The 19,143-nt window shown below is 40.9% G+C and overlaps 1 protein-coding gene across 14 annotated transcripts in view; it reads left to right on the top strand.

Annotated features, from left to right (window-relative positions):
• The window catches only part of KIAA1217 (KIAA1217 ortholog), a 692,495-nt gene that overhangs the window by 660,652 nt on the left and 12,700 nt on the right, over window positions 1–19,143 (top strand). For all 14 annotated transcript variants that reach the window (XM_056519293.1, XM_056519300.1, XM_056519289.1 and 11 more), the window contains 4 exons: window positions 1,951–2,126; window positions 10,792–10,919; window positions 15,078–15,225; window positions 16,848–17,322. In XM_056519293.1, coding sequence (XP_056375268.1) covers window positions 1,951–2,126; window positions 10,792–10,919; window positions 15,078–15,225; window positions 16,848–17,322 — 927 coding nt within the window. The remainder of the gene's footprint in view (window positions 1–1,950; window positions 2,127–10,791; window positions 10,920–15,077; window positions 15,226–16,847; window positions 17,323–19,143) is intronic.

The following is a 19,143-nucleotide window of genomic DNA, read 5'->3' on the forward strand; positions in this document are numbered from 1 at the left end:
TATCCTATTAATGGCAGGACACTAAGATAACAACTATTAAAAAAGTTATATGAAATGATAATTTATTTTATTAAATAAAATAATAAAATAAAAATAAAATTATATTAAAATAATAAAAATGTATGTAGCCAAATGTCTTGATTTTGCTCCTACCATAAGAAGAGTATTAGATAAATACTAATGAAATAAAGGGTGATAAAAGTTAAACATAAAAAAAAAGGAGAAAAAATAAAAAGACTAAAATAAATAAATAGCTAGCCAAAATTAGCCAAAATTAGCTGGGCCCTTGGGGGATTAAATACGTTTGACACGTGTACCCCTCCCACAATATGTGGTCTTCAATTCGTCATGGTTCCCTGTAATAAGCTTATAGTTGTGGACGTCTCCTCCAAATTCTTCTTCTTGTATTTAGGGCGTTGGGCGGCGGCGAAGCGGCTGCCGTGTAATTAGCATAAAAGCCACGTTTGTTTCCTCGGCGGGGATGAGGAGTTTTTTCGCCTGTGAAATGTAACTGCATGTGATTAAGACATTTAAAAAGACACGTTCCCTTTCATATATCCGGCGTCTCACAAGAATCCCATCTTATTTAATTGCTCCTTTTTCCTCCGTAGAACTTAGTCTTCTCCTTCCCTAAGACGCTTTATCTGCAGACGCACATACAATCTATGTACGGGAATGGTAGAGAAATAATTAGACTGTTCTCCATAAATAATTCCGCCATCCTCTCACTTCCTTCCCCGAGTACATCCAAGCGTCAGAGTATATTCAGATGTAGCAGTCAAGTCACATGCCGGGCATGCTGGGAGTTGTAGTTTTGCAACAGTTGGAGGCACCCTGGTGTATATAGGTCTCACCCTAATCTTCACCATGCGGCCATTGGGTACCTTCAATTGGTTCTATTAAAATAAAGTTTTATGACTCTATATAGAAAAGTTAACAAACTTATATAGTATATGTGTTTTTTGGGGGAGGTGTCCACTTATTCTCCTGTGGTCTCTTACCCTAGTTACCTCTGACACAAGGCTAACTTGAAACCAACTTTGTATTGCAAACAATACGGTATGGCAGACAAGCACACCTGTGGCCCACCTTTATCTTCGCACTAGCGACTGTTGGGTACCTTCAGTTGATGCACGCTGAACAGATGGGGCCCATACAACATCCTGCTCTACAGTGTAACTTGGAGTAGACTAAAACACTCCATACCTTGTATCCCAATCTGCAATACCCCACACAACCTAAAGACAGGTGTGGTGCATTTTATTGAAGCAATGTGCTCTGTTTTTCCAATCTTTATGGTGTTTGTACACGTTTAAATTGCTATTATTAAAAGCAAAGTCAGGGACAAATCACATATGGAGGAAATATATAAAAGAAAGAATAAGATTTCTCTTTAAAAAAAAAAAATCCATTCTTGGCTTTGTATTTATTAATTACAATTTAAAAACCTGATCGTATGAACACAGCCTTAAGCAAATCTGAATTGTTCATTCCACCTGCAGAGGGCCACAGCGAGCACCATAATGGTTGGACAATTTTCATCTTTGTTTATTGGGGACTCTCCCTTTTTTTTCATGGTCTTAAAATACTTCAAATATGGCCTTATATTTCTTAAAGGAAACTTTAAATAATAGAACTTCCTTCCATCTTAAGCACATTCTGGCCCTGACCTTTTTTAATCCAATCACTTCTGCCCTTTTGCCCAACTTCATAGGTTCCCGGACTGCACAGAATCAAAGAATAGCAGCAGGCATAGCCATCCTACTGACAGGTCATCATCTCCGTACATCTATAGGGTTTATGGCGCAGACAGAACAATTTGCAGGCTTTTTATTCAATCACGGCCTCTTGTCGGCCTGATCTCCGTGTGAGCGATAAATTGTCGTCTTAGGAATCTCAGTAGGTGAAAAGAAAAACCAAATTAATAACTTGATTTCTTTTGTGTATCAGCTGCAGAACCAGGAGATGGTGAGGGCCATGATGAAGAAAGCCGAGCAGGAGATCAGCAGTAAAATGACAGAAATGGTGAAAAACCTAGAGGACCCGGTGCAGAGACAGCGCGTCCTGGTTGAGCAAGAGCGGCAGAAATACCTCCAGGACGAGGAGCAGATCGTCCTGAAGTTAAGGTAAAGTTAATACGAAATCTAAAAAAAACTTTAAAAACTTTGAAATAACTATTGGAATCCACATGTGTGGTGGTTCTATTGCTGTTAGTGGTTAAATGGCTGGGATCGGAGCTATCTCCATTTCCGGTCATCGATGGTGGCTGTCAGTTGTAGTTAACAGCCGGCACTCGCTGTGTATGGAGTGAGTTCAGCTACTGAGCCTAACAATGATGTAGTAGTATGGCATGGTGATGTTACGGGGATAAAATCTGGACTCAACTCTTAGCTAGGATATTATCCGCATAGAGTCCAAACATTTGAGTGGGTTTCCACTTGATTCTCCAGTTTTCTCAGAGAGACTAAGGGGGTAGTATTTCTGCTTGAGGAGACCACCAAACTGGCATATGTAGTCTATGCAAGAAATGAAGAGAGCTTGTTCTACAATAACACCTATAGATAGAAGCTTCCCATCAAATCAATGTTTGACCCTCAAGGGGCCTTTAAACATGACTGGGGATTATATACCAAGCCAGAATCTTTCCCAGAAGAAAGAGTTGCTCATCTGTAGACACAGCGCTGGTGCAAGGATTTTTGCCACCCTAGGCAATAGCTAATTGTGCTGCCCCCTTGACTCCACCAATTGGCCTGCCCTTTGACACACCCCACCTTACTACTGGGGTGACACACTGTAACAAGCCTCCTCATGTAATTAGCTTATTACTGGGGCGACACACTGTAACAAACCAGCTCCTCCTGCTTCTGACTGAGCGATTGGTTTGGATGCTGGTTGTCTAACTTTCTTGCGTATAGGCAGAGCTGGCCCTGTGTAGACAAGTGTTTCAGGTTCTTGCCCCCCGTTCCCCCTTCTGAGAGAGATTCTGGCTTGGTATATAATTCCCAGTCATGTTTCAAGGCCCCTTGAGGGTTAAATATTGATATGAAAGGGACATTGTAAAGCAAGTTTGCTTCTTGGCATTTTCTCACTTTCTATAAATCCTCTGAGTTTAGGTACAGGGACTGATGTAAGTGCTGGGTCCTCTAAATATTATAGGGATAGGGATGGATGGATGGAGTGCACTAGCATCTTATAACATATGACTGTAGATATATACAGTATATAGAATGCACTGGCTTCCTATAACATATGACTATAGATAGATAGATACAGTATATAGAATGCACTGTCATCCTATAACATATGACTATAGATAGATAGATACAGTATATAGAATGCACTGGCTTCCTATAACATATGACTATAGATACAGTTTATAGAATGCACTGGCTTCCTATAACATATGACTATAGATATATACAGTATATAGAATGCACTGGCTTCCTATAACATATGACTATAGATACAGTATATAGAATGCACTGGCTTCCTATAACATATGACTATAGATATATACAGTATATAGAATGCACTGGCTTCCTATAACATATGACTATAGATAGATACAGTATATAGAATGCACTGGCTTCCTATAACATATGACTATAGATAGATACAGTATATAGAATGCACTGGCTTCCTATAACATAGGACTGTAGATAGATACAGTATATAAAATGCACTGGCTTCCTATAACATATGACTATAGATATATACAGTATATAGAATGGCACTGTCATCCTATAACATATGACTATAGATACAGTATATAGAATGCACTGGCTTCCTATAACATATGACTATAGATAGATACAGTATATAGAATGCACTGGCTTCCTATAACCTATGACTATAGATATATACAGTATATAGAATGCACTGGCTTCCTATAAACATTACTGTAGATAGATACAGTATATAAAACGCACTGGCTTTCTATTACTGTATTGTGCCAGGATAACCTGTAGCATAATTTCTAACCAGCAGAGAACAGTATTAATGAAATGTAGATAATAAACGTGTAGACTGTACAGGAGGAGGCGCTTTTTCCACTTGATGTAATAAATCGGGTTTATATTCTTCTGCTGTCATCCGCAGCCCATTTCTCTGATTCCCCTTCTCCTCCTATCTGCTCCCAGTATTTGTCTGTCCCGCACCCTCTCAGTAAAAGGTCATTCGTCATTGAGGACATATAATCAGTCCATATTTACTACCGCATTTCAGTGCCCTTGGTCTCCATCCATAATCACCGTAGAGTCTGCGCCGCGCTGACATTTTTATAGAAATGTTCTGGATTAGGGCTTTTTTTTATTCTATTTTATTCTCAGCTATTCAATTTCCAGTGACAGCGTTTTCAGCACCTTTTCCTCTCCGAGACATGAGCAGCTGTTGTGCCTGTGAGCGAAGGGAACCCTCCTGCATGTAACAGCTGGGGCCGGGCCAAGGAAAATCAATCACCCATTGCGTGTCTGCCGCTAAATCCACCGCCATCCATCTTCACTAATTCACTTACTAAACTCTTGTAAATGGAGCCCACCTTATCTGCAGAGCCCCCTAAATCAATGTAAACATGTAGACTGATTATATAGGCTCCTATCTATCTGAAGTATCTAGATCAGTGTTTCCAACCAGGGTGCCTCCAGCTGTTGCAAAACAACTCCCAGCATGCCTGGACAGCCAAAGGTTGCAACAGCTGGAGGCACCCTGGTTGGGAAACACTGATCTATATTTCTATCTCATTTCGATCTATCCCATATCTATCTATCTATCTATCCCATATCTATCTATCTATCTATCTCATATCTATCTATCTATCAATCTCATATCTACTATCTAGTCATCTAATATCTATCTATCTAATATATATCTGTGGTGTCCCGGTACTGTATTTCATACTGTACCTTGTGTGCTGGGTCCCCAAAGTCAGAGTTCCTTGGTACCGTTGGGGTCCACTTGCTGAGATGGTCCCTAGTCACCTCTCCATTCTTTAATTTTATGTGTTACATGTATATAATTAGTGTAATGTATTGATCTATATAGTGTCTGCAGGACCTTCGGTCACATGACTAATGTTTCTACTGTTATGTTATGCTAAAGGACTTTCCAGGTCACGTGAGTAGTCACATGTTCTACCATAATCCTTTGTGTAAAGGGCTGACAGTTGGGATGAACCAATCAGCTCAAGGCCAGCCCCTGCCCATATAAAGGAGCTGCCAGCCAATCCTCGCTCTCTTGCTCTGAGCTGCAAAGCAAGCAGCATCTCTTGGGTTCCGGATCTGCTGATTAGCAGAGAGAGGAGATCCGTGAGACTTACAAGACAAAACCAGGCCTGAAGCCTAACCATCCCGCAACTTACTAATCGTGAGTAACTAAATCAAATCCCTGCTAAAGATTGCGTGACTGCTGGACCTAAAACCAATCCCCTAAATCCAGTGGAACAGCGTAAATCAAGCCCAGAGCTTAGACTCACAAGGTTCCAACCAACTGTCAGGATCCTCATAGACTGTCCATATGTAAAGACTGTTCCTGTTTAACCTCTGCATAAAATCTGCAGTAAAGTTTCCTACAGTTTTCTGAATCTCCGGTTGTGGACAATCATTTATTCCTCCCTATCGTTTTTGGGACGGGTGACGATAGGACAAGTATATATTGAGGAGCCCTCACCCTGGCGTCACAACAGTTAAAGGTTAAATCAGCACCCTTTCATCACTGCACAGCTACACCCCATATACCCTATATCCCCACAAGCTTACCACACATCTATCTCATATCGATCTAATTTTTGCAAAGTAGTCCAGTCTATAGACCTCAGGTTAGTCTGTATAGACCTTAGATTACTTGGTCCCCACAAGCCAATTACAGACTGTATATCAGTGGGCTCTAAACGGTGGGCATCCAGCTGTTGCAAAACTACAAATCCTAGCATGTTGGGAGTTGCAGTTTTGCGACAGCTGCAGGCACTCTCGTTAGGAAACACTGTCGAAGACCAAATTAATATCTGGATTTCTCCTACTATGTTAAGTTCCGACATGCATGTGCCACAGAATATGTCGGCATACTGTTCTGCTGCTATGCCTACATATACCCGCACATCATAGGATACTTAATAGATGTGAATATATCTTTATACACATCTACACATATATATATATATATATATATATATATATATATATTCCTACATATACCCCGCACATCATAGGATACTTTATAGATGTGAATATATCTTTATACACATATATATATATATATATATATATATATATATATATATATATTCCTACATATATGCCCGCACATCATAGGATACTTTATAGATGTGAATATATCTTTATACACATATATATATATATATATATATATATATATATATTCCTACATATACCCGCACATCATAGGATACTTTATAGATGTGAATATATCTTTATACACATCTACACACATATATATATATATATATATATATATATATATATATATTCCTACATATATGCCCGCACATTATAGGATACTTTATAGATGTGAATATATCTTTATACACGTCTACACATATATATTCCTACATATACCCGCACATCATAGGATACTTTATTGATATGAATATATCTTTATACACATCTACACATATATATATATTCCTACATATACCCGCACATCATAGGATACTTTATTGATATGAATATATCTTTATACACATCTACACATATATTCCTACATATATATCCGCACATAGGATACTTTTATTGGAGTTAGAAATTCCATTGACTCCTCTCTTCTTGCAGAACGTGTCATTAGAAAACCCAGACATTCACTTGACAAGAGACACCATTAATTCTTTCTATGAGCAGATCCTTGTGTTCAGGTCTCTGGCCTGCGCTGATAGTTCCCATGACTTACCTTACACTTCTCCATTAGTATTAGTACAGGCCACAGAGCAGGGAAAGGAAAAATCTCTAAACATATTCATAGACTTTGCCAAAAAGCTGCAGCGCAAGGAAAACAGCAGCGCTCTGTCCGAATAACTCCGGAAGATTTCATCCCCGATATTCTCTGTAGTCAAGCACATTTCCAGCTATTTATCTGTCATTTCTGATAGGAACGTGCCTCAGGATTCACTATAGAAATATTATTTATTAACAACTTGTCTAGATTATGTTAGTGCAGGTTGGAACATGGAGGTTGTGTGGTTTGCTCCATGTGGGCTGTCATGTGGCTAGTCATACAGGCTGAGTAGGCAGCTGTCTAGGCCACCATTACAGGGGGGCAACTTATAGAAAATGAAACACTTCCTTTCAGTTACTTTCTACAGCTGATTGTGTTTTGGAAGAGATAGTCTAGCTGTATGACACAACAATATACATATATGTTACATACAAAGACATAATAAACGAGATTTATCATTATTTTCAAACGTATAACTTTTATATGACAATATTTTTTAAACTTACTTTTGCTCACATGCGACCTATTTATCAAATAGTCGCACATCGGGTGACACCCTGCCTGGCACTAAATAGCTGCACTCCAACTATCCCGCAACAACCCATCCACCCTCCTCAGAAATTAAAAAAATATTAAAAACATACTATGCCGCACCATGAATATCCGTATTCCGGAGGATTTTTTGTTAAATTTTAAGCCCGTATTTTGTGGCGTTGGTGGGCGGAGTCTTGTTGCGTTGAGGCCGGATTTTACGTCGGGAAGGAAGACAGCGCAGCTCCAACAGGCAAATAAACAATAGTGAAGTCACAAGGAAGGAAAAAAATCAAGGCTTGGTACGTTACCCACCCCAAAATGTGAATGAAGCTGTGTTACTATGGATGTTTTTTGTTTTTTGTTTTTTTTAAGGAAACATTTTAGTGCCACATATGGGTTATTTACATAGTCTGTAAAAATTCTTACACAATTATTTTGTGCCTTATTCTATTTTAACACAACATAAATTTTAAAATGTAGTGAGTACTCCAGCATGTACGTGTCCTAAAATTAACAAGGTGTGCAATGTGCATTTTCAACCTTAAAATTTATAGTTATTAGTTATATAATTATTTTTTTCTATAATTATTAACATTAATGTAGTAGCTTTGTTTCAGGATGCAGAACAAGAACAGTTGTTGAAGTGGGTGTTAATGTCCTTTTCTGCAGACGTCTGCACTTTCTGTAAGCCAGGTTGGACCTGGAATGCATAGGACACTTTTAAATGGAGATGAGACTTTTTTTCCTTCATATATAGCGACTATCTCATTTGATAAATACATGACCACTGCAAAGTAAAATAAAATAAAAAATTACCACGTGAGCAGATTCAGAAATTTGCTTTGGAATAAGAAAAAATCAAAAAGTCGCAGCATGTATGGGGAAGTCGCACGTGCAGCTTTTTTTACGCAAAAAAAAAAAATCTACTACAGAGCTTGATAAATCTCCTTCAATGTGTTCTGCAGAACCAATCAGGCATGTTACTGGGTGAATCGGGATTTGTCCACCAAGGAAAAAGGTTTCTAAAATTCTGCTATAGGCTTTGACCTGTCCCTGATACAGAGGCCCCAAAGCACATATACAGAGACAATTCACATAAAGAGTGGTAAAGAGCGGCAAGGGTAAGGAAGTGACTGTAAGGGTTCTTTCACATAGGACTGAAATTCTGCAGATATGTTTCAGATTTTGACCTGCCTATTGAAATTTAAAACTAAACCCTAGTTTGTAAAAAGCTATCCCCTATCCTTGGGGGAGGGGTTTGGTCGGGGGGGGGGGATGATTCCCAGAACCCTTCCTGAGCGGCAAACTGGACTTGGGAGTGACAGCCAGCTCAGCCAGTTACCAGCTAAAGTGGGACAGTAACCGATGGATTGGTCCCTCAAGGCAGAGACTAGTGAGTTTTGGATGGTGGGGGCTAGAGCGCTCAGAGAGGAGAGTTGGGCCCCATTCTAAATATTGCTGGGGGTCCCAGCAGTTGGACCACGCTCAAGATCAGACACAAATCTGGAGTTCCCCTTTAACTCTGATAGATCCGCAACAAATCTGCAGCATTTCAGTCCCATGGAGAAGCCCCTTATACTAAGAAGAACCGCTCTGGAGCACAAACTGCGGCTCTGTGCAGACTAAGGAATAGTCATGGCCACATGGAAAGGTTTATCATTTGGGTGCCATTTCCCTTTGTTGGGAATCATTAAATCATTTGTACTGGGAAAGCGAACAGCTGAAATCTTGGATCCAGATAATATATTTAGGAACTTTTAATATAAGCAAAGTCTCTCATCAGCAGATCTGCATTCAGATAAATACAATAAATCATCGCCTTTGTTGTGACACTGTTTCTCATCTGTTTGGACAGGAAAGGAGGTTTCCAAGTTAATATGGAAAACTTTAAAGGGAACCCATCATGTTGAAGGGGCACTCCACCCCTAGACATCTTATCTTCTATGCAGGGGGTAGGGGATAATATGTCTGATCGCAGGGGTCCAGTCGCTGGGACACCCCCCAACCCCCCCCCCACCCCCCGCGCGATCTCGCGGCCGACACCCCCGCGTTCTGAATATTTACCAGGACACCAGTTTGGGGGCTTCTGTGTTCGTGACGTCGCCTCAGTCATCATGCCGCCTCCATTCATGTCTATGCGAGGGGGAGTGACGATGGTGGAGCAGAAGTACACAGCCGCTACAACCCCTTCCATAGACATGAATGGATGGGGCGTGATGTCTGTGGTCGCCCATCATCTGGAACGGAGCTGAGTTTGCTCAGTGTACCGGATGACTGGGGTGCTACCCTTTAAATTCTAATCTGCATTATGTTATAGAGCAGGAGGAGCTGAGCAGGTTGACATAGTATAACTAGTAATTTAAAGGGGTATTCCAGGAAAAAAACTTTTTTTTATCTTTATATCAACTGGCTCCAGAAAGTTAAACAGATTTGTAAATTACTTCTATTAAAAAATCTTAATCCTTTCAATAATTATCAGCTGCTGAAGTTGAGTTGTTGTTTTCTGTCTGGCAACAGTGCTCTCTGCTGACATCTCTGCTTGTCTCGGGAACTGCACAGAAGAGAAGAGGTTTGCTGTGGGGATTTGCTTCTACTCTGGACAGTCCCCGAGACAGGTGTCATCAGAGAGCACGAAGGCAGAAAAGAACAACTCAACTTCAGCAGCTCATAAGTACTGAAAGGATTAAGATTTTTTTAATAGAAGTAATTTACAAATCTGTTTAACTTTCTGGAGCCAGTTGATCTATAAAAAAAAAAAATTATAATAATAATCCTGGATAACCCCTTTAATCCTTTTCTCATTCTGGGTTTAGGAGTCCAGTTCTGGGTTTAGTGAGCCTTGAGTAGGACCGCCCACTGGACTCCTAAGAGGTTTACATGAACAAATTACTAATTCTACTGAATCTTTTCCCATAAAACTATATATCAATCTTCTCCGCTCCTCCTGCTCTATAACATGACGCCTGCAGATTGGAGTGAATTTTGAATTTAATGGATTCCATTGGAGTAGTAAGCACAGGTATGTGGTGGTATCAGGATGTTATCAAAATTGAAGATATTTAACATACTGTTGCGATCATGCTCTGATATCTTACTGGAGATAGTAATGCAATTGAAGAAATGTACAGCAATCCTTTGCCCAACCATGATATTTCAAATTCAGTACCAGATACAACCTATGGAAAGGAGGGGGGCGCTGTTTAAGGAAAAAATCTGTCATGGTTTTCTCATCCTGTACACTTTAGAAATGTATTATTAGTTCACAATGTGGATTGTGTCTAATTATTACAATTTTTTTTGTTTCTTATGTTACAGTGACTTGGAGAGTTTTGTAGAAGACATGAGGAAGGACTCTAGCGCCACCAGAGTAGTAACTCTCAAGGATGTGGAAGATCGAGCGTTCGTCCTACGGCAGATTGGAGAAGCGGTGTCTAATCTAAAGGGTAGGAACTTGGACGTAGGCTATTTTCATGTTTATCTTGTATTACGCTGTACAAGAGAATATTTTATTGAATGTTTTGAACGTCTAATGCAGTATTTCCCAAGCAGCGTGCCTCCAGCTGTTGCAAAACTACAACTGTCCGGGCGTGCTGGGAGTTGTTGTTTTGCAACAGCTGGAGGCATACTGCTTGGGAAACACTGGTCTAATAAAGTACTACTGAGTGCACTGGCAAAAATCAGTGAAACAGCACCACCTTGTGGCCTCATTGGTATGTAAAATCTTATCATGAATTAGATGGTAAAGATGCCCAGGAGGCAACAACTAGGTTTAAAAAGTGTAGGACAGTGTTCCCCGACCTTTGACTCTCCAAGTATTGCAAAGCTATAACTCCAATCATTCTAGGCATGATAGGAGTTGTTGTTTTGTCACAGCTTGGGGAACACTTGGGGAATGGTTTCAGATGAGGTCTTGATAGGACTTTCATGAAAGTGAATAGGACAGAATTGCAATACCGCATACAACCTGTGGATGAGTGGGGCACCGGTGGGATGAGTGAGTAGCCATGTTTTTTAAATCCTGTGCAACCCCTTACAATACTGGAAGTCAACACCTAGCGCCATCTATCATTAGATTATCATTAGTTATCCGCCACCATAGGTCAAAGCAGTTTTAGGAAATTAAACGTGGAATCTGGAAAAAATTCATAATGCCTATTAATACTAATATACACTGCTCAAAATAATTAAGGGAACACTAAGATAACACATCCTAGATCTGAATTAATGAACTAATCGTATGAAATACTTTCGTCTTTACATAATTTTTGTGTGATTTTGTTAGCACATTCAACTATCAATGGAAATCAAATGTATGAACCCATGGAGGTCTGGATATGGAGTCACACTCAAAATCAAAGTGGAGAACCACACTACAGGCTGATCCAACTTTATGTAATGTCCTTAAAACAAGTCACAATGAGGCTCAGTAGTGTGTGTGACCTCCACGTGCCCGTATGACCTCCCTACAACGCCTGGGCATGATCCTGATGAGGTGGGGGATGGTCTCCTGAGGGATGTCCTCCCAGACCTGGACTAAAGCATCTGCCAACTCCTGGACAGTCTGTGGTGCAACGTGGCATTGGTGGATGGAGCAAGGCATGATGTCCCAGATGTGCTCAATCGGATTCAGGTCTGGGGAACGGACAGACCACTCCATAGCATCAATGCCTTCCTCTTGCAGGAACTGCTGACACACTCCAGCCACATGAGGTCTAGCATTGTCTTGCATTAGGAGGAACCCAGGGCCAATCGCACCAGCATATGGTCTCACAAGGCATCTGAGGATCTCATCTCGGTACCTAATGGCAGTCAGGCTACCTCTGGCAAGCACAAGGAGGGCTGTGCAGCCCCCCAAAGAAATGCCACCCCACACCATTACTGACCCACCGCCAAACCGGTCATGCTGGAGGATGTTGCAGGCAGCAGAACATTCTCCACGGCATCTCCAGACTCTGTCAAGTCTGTCACATGTGCTCAGTGTGAACCTGCTGTCATCTGTGAAGAGCACAAGGCACCAGTGGTGTTCTCTGGAAAATGCCAAACATCCTGCACTGTGTTGGGCTGTAGGCTGTGGACGTTGGGCCCTCATGCCACCCTCATGGAGTCTGTTTCTGACCATTTGAGTGGACACATGCACATTTGTGGCCTGCATTTTGCAGGGCTCTGGCACTGCTCCTCATGCTCCTCCTTGCACAAAGGCGGAGGTAGCGGTCCTGCTGCTGGGTTGTTTCCCTCCTATGGCCTCCTCCACGTCTCCTGATGTATTGGCCTGTCTCCTGGTAGCTCCTCCATGCTCTGGACATTACACTGACAGACACAGCAAACCTTCTTGCCACAGCTCGCATTGATGTGCCATCCTGGATGAGCTGCACTACCTGAGCCACTTGTGTGGGTTGTAGACTCCGTCTCATGCTACCACTAGAGTGAAAGCACCGCCAGCATTCAAAAGTGACCAAAACAGCCAGGAAGCATAGGAACTGAGAAGTGGTCTGTGATCACCACCTGCAGAACCACTCCTTTATTGGGGGTGTCTTGCTAATTGCCTAATATTTTCCACCTGTTGTCTGTTCCATTTGCACAACAGCATGTGAAATTGATTGTCAATCAGTGTCCTTCCTGAGTGGACAGTGTGATTTCACAGAAGTGTCATTGACTTGGAGTTACATTGTGTTGTTTAAAGGGGTACTCTGCTGCTCAACGAGCTCCCGGCGCCGGCTCCAGTATTCGGAACAGTTTGTTCCAAACGCTGAGCAGCGGAGTACCCCTTTAAGTGTTCCCTTTATTTTTTTAAGCAGTGTATTATTATTATTATTATTACTACAGTTATAAATAGTAATAATAATTAGTAATTAATAAGATATTTAATAATATTAATAACAATATTAATACTCATTTATTATTAATAAATATAATAATAATACTTATTATATAGTTATATAAAGAATCATGAAAAGGTCAATGGTTATAACCATTATTACTTTGGGTGTAAGTATTTTTCTTGCGATTGATTAATACGGGGCACTAATAATAATTAGGAATAAATAATAATAAATAATAGTATTAATATTTATTAATCAATAAATAATTTATTAATATTACATATTATTTTTTTTTACTATTAGAGATGAGCGAAGTTACAGTGATTTGATTCGTCACGAACTTCTCGGCTCGGAAGTTGATGACTTATCTTGCATAAATTAGTTCAGCTTTCAGGTGCTCCCGTGGGCTGGAAAAGGTGGATACAGTCCTAGAAGACTCTCCTAGGACTGTATCCACCTTTCAGGTGCTCCGTGTTGCTGGAAAAGATGAACTAATAAAACTAATTTATGCAGAATAAAGTCAGCAACTGCTGAGCCAAGAAGTTCGTGCAGAATCAATAATAATACATTATTACTACTATTATTAATAATAATAAATATAATAATAATAGTAATAAATATAAAATTTATAATAATAAATATAATAATAATACTTATTATATAGTTATATAAAGAAACATTAAAAGGTCAATGGTTATTACTGCTATTACTTTAGGTGTAAGTATTTTTCTTGCAATCAATTAATACGGGGCAATAATAGTTGCCGTTTTTTTATGTCCTGAGTACAGTGATCCCTCAACTTACAATGGCCTCAACATACAATAGTTTCAACATACAATGTTCTTTTCTGGACTATTGTAAGTTGAAACCAGACACACCATACAATGTACAGACAGTCCAGATCCGTGAAACATGTCAATGAGCTGACCAATCAGAATGGACATTCACTGGTAAAACCCCTGTATTACTGAAGCGTATGCACTGACTGGTGTCTGGTAGCGCCCCTACAGTACAGGGAGGTATTACATGTTCTGTACTATTTACCTGTATTACTGAAGCGTATGCACTGACTGGCTGTCTGGTAGTGCCCCCTACAGTACAGGGAGGTATTACATGTTCTGTACTACTCCTTACCTGTGCCAGGGTTAGCTGCTCCTTTGGACACCAGGTGAGGGCTCCATGTTACTTTTTTACGATATTGTGTGTACTGTACAGGACCCCGAAGAAGCTCCTGTCCTCTACATAGACCAGTGCTTCCCAAGCAGGGTGCCCCCAGCTGTTGCAAAACTACAACTCCCAGCATGCCCGGACAGCCTTTGGCTGTCCGGGCATGCTGGGAGTTGCAGTTTTGCAACAGCTGGAGGCTCCCTGCTTGGGAAACGCTGACATAGACAGTGATTACAGCTCCCAGCAGATCTTTATTACTTTTATATGTAAGGATTTGCTTTATCTATATTAGTTATCTACTTATTTTTCTTCAATTCTCACTTTTTCCTATTTTTCCTATACATTTTGGGTGCCATTAGAACCAATTACCAGGTATCCATAGAGTTCTGGTCTCAACATACAATGGTTTGAACATACAATGGTCGTCCCAGAACCAATTAATATTGTAACTTGAGGGACCCCTGTATTTTTTAAATTTAGCATCATTATGGAAAATTGGGATAATTAACATGGGGGCAAAACATACCAAATCTCTCTTGGGCCTGTCAAATTGCAAGAAAGAGTATGCTGCTGTGTATATATACTACTTTCTGATATCTTCTTTGTATTTTTTAGGAGAGTTCCCATACTTACAGAATAAAATGAGGGCGGTCTTACGGGTGGAGGTAGAAGCGGTCAGGTTTCTGAAAGAAGAACCTCATAAACTGGACAGCCTACTGAAGAGGATCCGGAGCATGACTGATGCCCTGTCTGCCTTAAGAAGGTGACGTCTGTTCAACCAATGCATTGTTATGTTCACAACTTAGGGGTCTATTCACACTTACAATATTCTATACATATTTGATGCGCAGAATTTGAAGCTGCAGTGTTTAATGTAAGCAAATTAACAGAACACAGCATCAAATCTGCAGCTTCTAATCCTGTGCATCAAACATGTGTAGGATATTTATATAATATAGATAACATTGCATTTGAGATTGTCATATATATTGGTTAAAACCATTTATTTCTTGGGTGAGCAAAATGTTGTCTCTGCAGCTATTGCCTGCAGGAAGTGAAGGCAGGACAAGAAGGGGTTTGTGCAGGCTCCTGGCTTGTCAATCCTCCTGCTGTGTGAGCCGGGGGCCTGTCACAGGACCTCAGTGCAGACAGTTGTCAGTTCTGAGGAGTGAGGAAGAAGTTACCACATGAGATGTGATGGGAAGCAAGGGAACATTCCTTCCTTCTCAGTGAACTGCATGCGTGTGCTCATAAACAAGGGAATTATGAGCCATAAAAGGATGAAAACAAGGATTTATGGTTCACCAGTTAGAATAAACCTGGTGCATTTATTTTTTATTAAAATAAAAATCCTGGCACCCAAGCATTTTGTCATAAATGATCAAGCAAAGGAAATATGAAGACAATAAGGGTGTCTGAGAGTCGAGCCAGTAGACGTTGAGCTCAAACAGGACACGTTAAAGGGGTACTCCGGTGAAAACCTTTTTTCTTTTAAATCAACTGGTGGCAGAAAGTTAAAGATATTTGTAAATTACTTCTATTAAAAAATCTTAATCCTTCCAGTACTTATTAGCTGCTGAATACTACAGAGGAAATTATTTTCTTTTTGGAATGGTCTCTGATGACATCACGAGCACAGTTCTCTCTGCTGACATTATTATAATAATAATAATATCACTTTATTTATGGTTGTCCTTAGTGGGATTTGAACCCAAGTCCCCAGCACTGCAAGCAGCAGTGCAAACCACCGAGCCACCATGCTGCCCTTAGCATACATCTCCTATGCATCTCCTATGCATCTCCTATGCATGGTTGCTAAAATGGACAGAGATGTCAGCAGAGAGCACTGTGTTCGTGATGTCATCAGTGTTCCAAAAAGAAAGGAATTTCCTCTATAGCATTCAGCAGCTAATAAGTACTGGAAGGATTAAGATTTTTTTAATAGAAGTAATATACAATTATGTTTAACTTTCTGCCCCAGTTGATTTAAAAGGAAAAAGGTTTTCACCAGAGTACCCCTTTAAAGTAACATTTCCCAACTTGTGATTCTCCAGCTGTTGCAAAACTACAATTCCTATTATGCTCTGTAAGCCTGTGACAATCAAGGCATGATGGGAATTTTAATTTTGCAACAGGTTGGGGTACACAGGATAACACCACCTATGTTCTTAAGGAAAAAGAGATTAAACCGGTATGAGGTCTAAACATCTAATCAGTTTTGATGATTTGAAATGTAGACCGGTGGTGCTGTTGCATTGTTATCTATAAAAAACCTGCTCTAAGGTCACAGTGGTGGAAAGTGGTACTGCAAGTGGCATACCTAACTTTTTAAAGAAAACGTTACTGTGACCTCCGAGTAACACTTGCTTTACGTTGTTATTACAGACATGTTTCTGATGGATCCTTTAAGACTGTCGACTACAATCAAAATAACCAATACACCATCACCGAAAAAGGGACTGAAACCGAAGTGATCCAGAACAAAGAAGAGAAGAGCCAAGTCTACCTGCAGTCGGCACTGGCAGAATCGGGGAACACAACAGAGAGCCAGACAATCTCGGTGAATTCAGAGGTGGTCCCGTTGTCTGCTGGAGTTAAAGTCCTCCATGTGCAGAGCTCCCCCGTCCTAATGAAGCAGTCCCAGCACTCCACGGCTCTGGTGAACCTCCCCTTTACCTCCGGTAACCAGAGCAGTCTCTCAGCAGATTCATCGGCAAACCACCAGTCAGTAAGCACATCGGCTACACTGGAGCAAAACGCAACCGCACCACACACGCAGCTTAATGGGTCCTCGGCCCAAAGCTTGTTTATTGAGGAAATACAACACGTAGGCTACAGGAATCGGGCAGTATCAATAGAGGTAGGTTAAATACTCCAGGACTGATCATTATAATGACGTGAGGCTTTGTTATATAACTGTGTTTTCCAACCAGAGGGCCTTCAGCTGTTGCTAAACTACAACTTCTAGGCTGTCCGGGCATGCTGGAAGTTGTAGTCTTGCATCAGTCAGAGGCACATTGGTTGGGAAACACTATTATAGAACATTAAAGGGGTCCTCCATTGAACACGACTTATCCCCTACTCACAGGATAGGGGATAAGTGTCCGATCGTGGGAGCCGGCTCCTGCAGCTCAACTTACCGTAAGTCTGAGCCCTCTGGCCCCCAACTGCGGAGGAGAACCGGAGTAACAGCCCATTTACCAGAGCGAGCCATCACTCCTAATCGTATCCGAAGGTGGGGGCTGGAGTGCTCAGGGTTAAAGGGGTACTCGGCTGGAAAAAAATTTTTTTATAAATCAACTGGTGCCAGAAAGTTATACAGATTTGTAAATTACTTCTACTTAAAAATCTAAATCCTTCCAGTACTTATCAGCTGCTGTATACTACAGAGGAAGTTCTTTTCTATTTGAATTTATTTTCTGTCTGACCACAGTGCTCTCTGCTGACATCTCTGTCCATGTCAGGAACTGTCAGGAGAAGCATAGGTTTGCTATAGGGATTTGCTCCTACTCTGGACAGTTCCTGGCATGGACAGAGGTGTCAGCAGAGAGGACTGTGGACAGACAGAAAGGAAATTCAAAAAGAAAGTAATTTCCTGTGGAGCATAAAGCAGCTGATAACTACTGGAAGGATTAACATTTTTAAATAGAAGTCATTTACAAATCTGTTTAATTTTCTGGCATCAGTTGATTTAGAAAAAAAAATGTTTTCCAATGCAGTACCCCTTTAAGGCTACTAAATGGCAAATTCAGCACAAGAGTTGTGCCCCATATAGGACCACTGGGACCCCCTCATACTCATATTGCCTGCCCTGTGGATAGAGAATAAGTTGTATTCCCCGGAGTGCTCCTTTAAGAGGTTAGCATCTTGACTTCACTTTCCCGTCTTGATTTTATTTATGTGCATAGTGCCAACCTGTGAGGTAGTAGTTGCACCTGGTCCTGTGACTGAAAGGACCCCAAGGCACCTTTGCCTCATAACAAAAATAACAGTAGTATAAATGGGGCCCTGCTACAGATTTTGTATCGGGGCCAACAAGCTACACGTTTTGTCTCTGGTGCCAAGTTACTCCACAAATTGTCATCACTCAACATCAGTCCCTGTTCCCATTGGGGATCACCTTCTAAATTCCAAATGAACCCATTAGTATGTTGAAGGAGGAGGAAATTAAGATTGGTAGGACGCCCCAACGATTAAACTTTTTAAATTGTACCTGTCAGATCCCCCCCCCCCCCAAAAAAAAAGAAACTGTTCTAGGTTACTTAGGACCTCATCCTGATCATTTACATTTATGTCTCTATCAGCCATATTTCACAAAAAAATAGCATATTACAGCTGTTCTATGTCTTTTCAATTGTCTAAAAGGGAGGGGGCTGTCCTTCTCTTGCCTGCACTGTGCATGACTCCTCCCCCTCCCTCACACACACACACTCATTGGGGGAGATTTATCAAAACCTGTGCAGAGGAAGAGGTGTGCAGTTGCCCATAGCAACCAATCAGATTGCTTCTTTCATTTTCCACAGGCCTCTTTAGAGGCCTGTGGAAAATGAAAGAAGCAATCTGGTTGCTATGGGCAACTGCACACCTCTTCCTCTGCACAGGTTTTGATAAATCTCCCCCATTGGCCCTCCTTTACTTTTGCAAACCCGACATGTTTTGTCGGGTTGTGCGCCATATTCTG

Source organism: Hyla sarda, chromosome 5 (assembly GCF_029499605.1).
Source record: "Hyla sarda isolate aHylSar1 chromosome 5, aHylSar1.hap1, whole genome shotgun sequence".
Classification (NCBI taxonomy): Eukaryota; Metazoa; Chordata; class Amphibia; order Anura; family Hylidae; genus Hyla; species Hyla sarda.